The sequence below is a fragment of the Mesocricetus auratus genome, unplaced genomic scaffold (assembly GCF_017639785.1).
Source record: "Mesocricetus auratus isolate SY011 unplaced genomic scaffold, BCM_Maur_2.0 Super-Scaffold_100004, whole genome shotgun sequence".
NCBI lineage: Eukaryota > Metazoa > Chordata > Mammalia > Rodentia > Cricetidae > Mesocricetus > Mesocricetus auratus.
The window spans coordinates 78,526,363-78,533,938 of NW_024429189.1; the positions used below are offsets into that span (position 1 = coordinate 78,526,363).

Here is a 7,576-nt window from a genome sequence, read left to right on the forward strand (position 1 = left end):
AGTGTCTGTGGAGCGTGGGATGTTGATCATGCGCGATTAGAGGTATAACGTGGTCTTGTGGTATATTTATTTTTAGCTTTTGAAGAATTCTTCACATTAATTTCCCGAGGGCCTGAATTAGTTTGCAGCTCTGCTGATAATGAATACAATTTCCTGTTTCCCTACATCCTCACCATCATTTTGTTGTCACTTGTTTTGTTGATCTTAGTCTTTCTTACTGGGGAAAGATAAAATGCCTAAGTTGTGATTTTTATCTCCTTAATAGCTATGGACCATTGACATTTTAAAGACATTTTTTGACACCTTTTATTCCTTCGTAGCCCATTTTTCATTATATTGAAAACTGAACGTTTTCCTCATATGCTATACCCTGCATATGGTTTTCCCTCCCTCTACTCCTCCCAGTCCCTCCCAATTTCCCCTATCATCAGGATCCAGCTTCTTTCTCTCATTAGAAAATGAACAGACTTCTAAGAGATATAATAAAACATAAAAAGATAAAACAAAAACTGGCATATCAGAGTAGGACAAAACAATCAAACAGAAGGAAAAGAGCCCAAGTAAAGACACAAGAAACAAATAGAGATTCAGAGACCCACTTTTTTGCCCACTCAGGAATCTGATAAAAACATTAAACTGAATGCCATAATATATATACAAAGGTACCTATAGGGTAAATAGAGAGAGAGAAAATACACATGCAAATAAAATAAAAGTAAAATAATTTTTAATTAAAAAAAAAACTGAAAAGGCCTAGCATGACTTGGTGAGACAAGAAATATCCAAAGATGTCTTTCCATTCATTTCTGTTGGCCATCTACTACTGGCCACACATGACCTACCATAAGAAACTCTTTTTCCTCTATAAGACTTCTTTGGGAAAATTAAATTTTCATGTGCAAGTGGATATCAACTGGGAATATCTTCTGGGTTAGGGATGGGAACTTGTATCTATTTCTCCTTCTCTAGGACCCCATTTGGTGCAGACCCTATGCATGCTGTCTCAGTCTCTGTGAGTGCATATGTGCATTTACCTGCTATCTTTAGAAGAATTTCTTTCCTTGGTGAACTCCAATCTCTCTGACTGTTACAATCTTTCTTCCTCCTGTTCCACAGGGTTCAGGGGGATTTGGTGGAGATATGCCATTTAAGACTAAGTATCCCAAGGTCTCTCATTCTCTGAATATTGTCTGTCTGTGAGTCTTTGTATTTTTCCCATCTGCTGCAGGAAGAAGTTTCTCTGATGATGGCTGAGTAAGACACTGATCTATGAGTATTGCAATATGTCATTGGTAATCATTTTATTACTAGTTTTTGGAGGTTTTGTTTTGTCTTATTTTGAATAGTAGTATCTGGTTTTACCATAGACCCCTGGCTATCCATTTCAGGCCCTTGGTCACCCAGCCAGTGTCAGGTATCTTGTGGTATGGACCTGAAATAAAATCAAACATTGACTGGTTACTCCCACAGCCTACGTGCTGCCACTGGAATAACTTGTCTTGCAAGCAAGTCTATAGCACGAATATTAAAAACACAGCCACAGATATTGGGTTCAAGTTGAAGATCAGAAAAGCAAAACAGCCAGCCACTAGCTCTTACCTCTACCTCAGACTTAAAGGACAATCCTAGCTCTGTGAATGATCAGCATGGCTGGAGACTGAATGCCAACTCTGAGCCCCTGCTCATATCTTACACACCTCTCTAGTGCTGGAACTAAAGGTGAGAGCTTTGTTTCTCTTTTAGAGTGATTCACTCTCATGTAGCCTTGGGTTGCCTTGAACTCACAGAGGCCCATCTGCTTCTATCTCCTGAATCCTGGGATTAAAAATGTATGCTGCTGCTGCCCAGCTTTTACATTCTGATCTCTGAGCAAGCATTATTAAATTGTAAACAATATATCACTACAAAGGTCGTCACTGGAGATCACAGTTTTTATAGATGAGACAGTGCTTATGTTTCTACTTTGGTAGTATGTAGAATACCATCTTGAACTAAAGATGATGGCATGTCAGGGCAAAGGCTCTATGTAGGCACTATCTCGACTTCTCCATGTTCAATATCTTGTGTAGGTGTTGTCTTCAGCAAAATGGGGTCTTGCTGTTGGTTTGTGGACAGCATCCTATAGTCTCTGTCACTCAGCCTGGGTGGTTAGGGGGTTCCCATAACACTCCTTTGTCCAACAACTCCATTGGATTTAGCCCTATCCCACTATTGGAAGCTTCATTTGATTGCAAGAGATATCTGGTTGGGGCTTTGTATCAGCCATTATGTGGCAATTTCATATAATGTATATTTTCATATATGTGTATTTTTGTAAGCATCTACAATATTAGGTTTCCATATTACCCTTTGGATGATCCTTAATTTTACATATCTCTCTTTGTATTCCCTCCTTTGTTCCCTACTTTCTCCCCATCCCTACTTTATCCTCCTGTTCTGCACCTTCCATCCTTTCCCATAGTAGGGAGATCTGTTTGCCCCCCCATTTCAGTCCCCTACTCTATATCTACTCTCTGTGGTTCTATGGATTGCAGTTTGGTTATCATTGACTTAAAAATTAATATCCCTATATAAGCAAATATGCACTGTATTTGTATTTATGTACCTGGGTTAATAAATGGGATCTAATTATCCTTAAAAGTTTCAGTACTGCAAAGGACATCAATCAATCTGAAAAACCAGCAGCCTGCCAAATAGGAAAAGATTTTTACAGACTACACATCCAAGAGATGACTGATATTCAAATATATAAAGAACTCAAAAAACTAGATATCAGAGAAGAAATAATCCAATTTAAAAATGGATGAAAGCCCTAAATAGAGTTCTTAAGAGAGGAAACAAATTTCTGAGAAACTGTAAAGAGAAGCTTTTTCCTTGAGAGAAGCCAGCCTTCCCGCCAGCCTGGTTCCAGAGCCACATCAGTCCCAAATAAACACACAGGAGGCTATATTAATTATGAAGCTGTTGGCCTTGCTTGTTTCTTACTGGCTAGCTCTGACTTAAGTAATTACCCCATAATTGTTAATCTAAGTATTTCTCTTACTGGAGAATAGTTCCGGGCTTCCTACCTCCATGGCATTACATCTTGACTCTCCTGTGTTTCTCCTTCCCAGAATCCTCCTGGATTCCTAGCCCCACCTATCTAGATTCCTATTGGCCAGACAGTGCTTTATTGACATATACATAGGACTTCCCCACCATCTCCTCTTTTCTGTCTAAACAAAAAGAAAGGTCTTAACTTTAACAGTTAAATTATATATAAAAGAATAATTATCAAGTAAGAACATAGTTACAATATTTTGTCTATTAACATTTAGTAAGATTTAAAGAAAATATCATCTATCTCAATCTTGTGATCCAAAGTCATATATGTAGCTTATCTTTTATCATAACTAAGAAAAACTATAACTATCTGTCTTCAACTCCATCAAAGACTACAGAAGGATAATATATAAACACTAGGATTGACAGAGACATCTTGCTACCTGGACAGTCACCCAAAGTTCCTCTGTAACGTTGGGGCATCCATCTTCAGCCCATAGGCCACAATGTATCCAGAAGATTTCTCAGCAAATCAGGAAATTTCAAACTGTCCATCTGCGTTGGCAGTCTGTCAGTCATTTTTCTTTGTCCTGCAGAAAATCTCGTAGACTCTTCCATGAAGCAGGAACTCTGTAAGACTGAGTTCAGCAGTCACTTTTCTGTGGGTCCTGCATGTCCAGAATATACAACAACAGTCAAGAAGTACAGGGAAGAGCAGTTTCTTGCCCAAATGGCTAATCTTGCCATGTTGAAAGCAAACTCCATAACGAGTTTCTTCGATGCCCATCTCAGACGTAATTGGTGATACCAGGAGCAGACATTTCTCATTATCAAGAAAAACCCTAAACCATTTTAAATGCCATTTTCTGAAGGTCTTTGAGAGGTTTGAAGACTGTTTATCTATCTCAAATATATTTCTGTATATCTAGAAAACCTAACTTACCTAACTATAAATTCTATTAAAAGTACCCAGAAAGGAGAACATGTCTAATGGTTCAGTTTACTATGAAATATAGAAAAGCCTGCTTATTTTTCTCTGTATCTTTTTTTAACACCTTCATAACAAGTATTCAATTAAGTGTATTAATTTTATAGGTAAATAAATGGAAATACTTTTAGTACAAAGCCATATATAACAACTGCTGACATGAAATCAATCAGATCTGACTTATTTAGACTTATGCTTTGTCAAGCATTTGTGCTAAACATGTTAATATTAATATGACTATTCCCCCATGATTCTGAATAATAAGAATATGAAACTTCATCTTAATACTTTTACATTGACAAACTGCTTCCTAAGAATGTGAATAGTCATCTTGCAGAAAATTTCCATCTTAAATACATGAAATATTAAATTTCTATTACCCATGTAAATTATTCTAGAAGATACAGAACTGGTTTTTGAAAACTGTGCTGGAAATTGTCAGGATAATAGAAAACTAAGTTTAGAGGTACAATTCAGATTATCAGACTTCTTGTGGAACCTGTTTGGTATCATATGTGTCTTTTCCTTAGAGGGTCTGATAATTTGTACCAAACCAATACTGGCCATGCTTCTACTGCAAATAGATGTGTTACCTGATGTTTTTAGTACGTTCTTAGTTTTTATCATAACTCCACCCTTCAGAGGCCTCATAAAAATGGGAAGGTAGATGCAATTTCAATGATAATATGAGATCTTTCTTTGTTCACCTGCTGCATTCTCTCACAATGGAGATTTCAACAAATTAAAGAATAAGACCTAAAACTTGAAAATCACCAAGAGAATTACTGAAGGAAGAAGGAAATGAGCAATGATTTCCCACTATCCTTTTGAGTGTTTTCCATTACAGAGTAGTATCAGCAATTTACCTGTGCTTGCAAGTGAATAGCTGCTGTATTCTGTTCATCCAAGGTTGACAACAGGAATTACATTGCATTTCAATACAAAAATTCTGACAGAATCTTATCATTTTACACAGCTTTCATGATTTCATTGATCACCAATAGAATCATTGCTATGGCATCATTGAATTAAAATATTTACTTAGAGCTCTAATGTAGATGTTCAGAAAGTCTTGTAGGAGGGAAACTGTACAGAACACAAAATGGGAAATACATTGTTTGAGAATGAGTTGTGAAGAACAGAATCACAATTTTTTTTTTGATTTTACGAGACAGGGTTTGTCTGTATCGTTTTGGAGGCTGTCGGTCCAACCTGGCCTCGAACTCACAGAGATCCGCCTGCCTCTGCCTCCTGAGTGCTAGGATTAAAGATGTGTGCCACCAACGCCCGGCCCCAGAATCACAATATTTTATCAAAAAAATCCATCATGGAATTTAGATCCAATTTGTTTATATATTTTGAAATCTATTTTGATTTTTCAAAAAACAAGGATTATCCATACATAAGAAAAATAATGAAAAAACAGATGATAGAGAGATGATAGATTTCCAGGAAACTGTATTTCGAATCCTAAGAATTCTCAAGATTAGTTGATAAAATTCAAGATCAGTTTTTCCAACTGCTAAAAATGATCTAAATGTAACTTTCAGAGATCAGGTTTGAATATTAGTTGTCTTGGTTGCAAATTATATGTGCATTTGACATGCTATCTTGTTAATTTATCCTGTGATAAATATTTGTTAATGAAAATGTATGATTCCGGTTTTTACATTCAAATCTCAAACCATGTATTCCTTATGTGGTGTTATGTACCACTCTCCTCCAACAAGGTTTTCCCAACTCAAATTTAGGCTTTAAACAAATATTTTAACTCAGTGATGTCACAGAAATTCCTCTACTGGTGATCACAATCATACAGGTTGCAAAAGATTGCACAGATCCTGCCAGAGCCTTTCTACTGATGTTTAATGTAATTCCTATCAGGTCCAAAGTATACACTGCATTTCTATTATGAAGTGTTATGATTGCTGGTGACACATTCAGACCATATTTTTACTAGACTGATGGGCATAGGCACACTTCCAGGTGAAGCCACATACATTTTGAGGCATTCAAATTGCTGTCCTGCTTCCTCACTGCTCTCCTCTATATGGATTTCCTGATAGAGCATGTGTATAGCAGTCACACCTGATGCTTCTCTTCATGGGGAGTTGGATTTGACTCATAAGCTTTCACTTGGGTAGCAGTGCTTTTCAAAATTGACAAAGACTTGTCTTGACATTTAGCTTTTCCGCTTCATGAATAGATGTAGACTTTCAATGTGAAGGTCAGAATTGATGAATTAAGTCACTTTGCTTATCTATCTAATAGATCTTTCTTTGCAGGTTATTTATAAAGAAACACTGAGTGTAATGGATGGGAGGAATCAGTCCATTGTATCAGAATTTGTGCTTTTGGGACTTTCCCATTCAGAAGATCTTCAGGTCTTACTCTTCATAATATTTTTAATGTTTTATCTGCTCATTGTATCAGGAAATATTGTTATAATGGTCTTAATAGCCACTGATCACAATCTCCATTCCCCAATGTATTTCTTTTTGGCCAACCTGTCCTTTGTTGATATGTGGCTTTCCTCAGTCACCACTCCTAAGATGATTGCAGATGTTCTCAGAAAAAACAAGACCATTTCTTTTTCAGGCTGCATGTCCCAGGTGTTCTTTGCCCATTGCATTGATGCAGGAGAAATGGTGCAGTTGGTGGTAATGGCTTATAACCGCTATGTGGCCATCTGCAAACCACTCCACTACTTCACCATTATGAACCTGAAAAGATGCACTGGGTTGGTGTTGACTTCCTGGACTATTGGTTTTGTGCATGCCATGAGTCAGCTTGTGGCAGTTTTGCAGCTGCCTCTCTGTGGTCCCATGGAAATTGACAGTTTCTTCTGTGACATACCACTGGTGATCAACCTAGCCTGCATGGATTCTCATGACTTGGACACTTTAGTAAATGCTGACTGTGGAGTTGTGATTGTAACCTGCTTCATTCTATTGCTCATATCCTACACATATATCCTGTTCACTGTTCGCCAGAGTTCTAATTCTGGTGCTTCTAAGGCCCTGTCCACGTGCACTGCCCACATCACAGTGGTGATGATCTTTTTTGTTCCCTGCATCTTCATCTACGTGTGGCCCCTCAAAATCACCTGGTTAGACAAATTTCTTGCTGTTTTTTATTCTGTTTTTGCACCTCTCTTAATTCCAGCTATTTATACACTGAGAAATAAAGAAATGAGAAATTCTATGAAGAGATTAAAAAGCTATTTCATGAACAACAAGGTAAATATATAATGCCTAAACAAAATTCCTGTAAATATTTAAATTTTACATTTCACTAAATGACGAAAAGTTGAAATTTTGTTACAATTATTTGTATGTACATTAGTAATAGCCTTTTAACATTTAACAAGCCCAATATAATTCTGGAGATTGAACATGTTAATCATTTAGAACATTTTCAATTATTTCTGAAAATTTTTAAAAACTGACCCTTTCTTGTAAGGAAACTATTGAAATTGGTTTTTAAGTATCTGCAACAACATGAAGAATAACCTAAAAGTATTTGTCATGCTCCTAAACATTTTTT

At 36.7% G+C, this 7,576-nt stretch overlaps 1 protein-coding gene and 1 long non-coding RNA gene across 2 annotated transcripts; one reads left to right on the plus strand and one right to left on the minus strand.

The window, feature by feature from the left end:
• Positions 1-1,284: 1,284 nt before the first annotated feature.
• LOC121140221 lies at positions 1,285-3,538 on the minus strand. Its single transcript, XR_005877018.1, has 2 exons — positions 3,486-3,538; positions 1,285-1,432 (listed from the first exon to the last, which is right to left on the minus strand). It is a non-coding gene; the product is annotated as an uncharacterized LOC121140221 (long non-coding RNA).
• A 2,801-nt stretch (positions 3,539-6,339) lies between these two features.
• Positions 6,340-7,281, plus strand: LOC101831802 (olfactory receptor 4K3-like). The gene has a single exon (XM_005064529.3). The coding sequence runs from the start codon at positions 6,343-6,345 to the stop codon at positions 7,279-7,281; it is 939 nt and encodes a 312-aa protein (XP_005064586.1). The 5' UTR covers positions 6,340-6,342.
• The last annotated feature ends 295 nt before the right edge of the window (positions 7,282-7,576 follow it).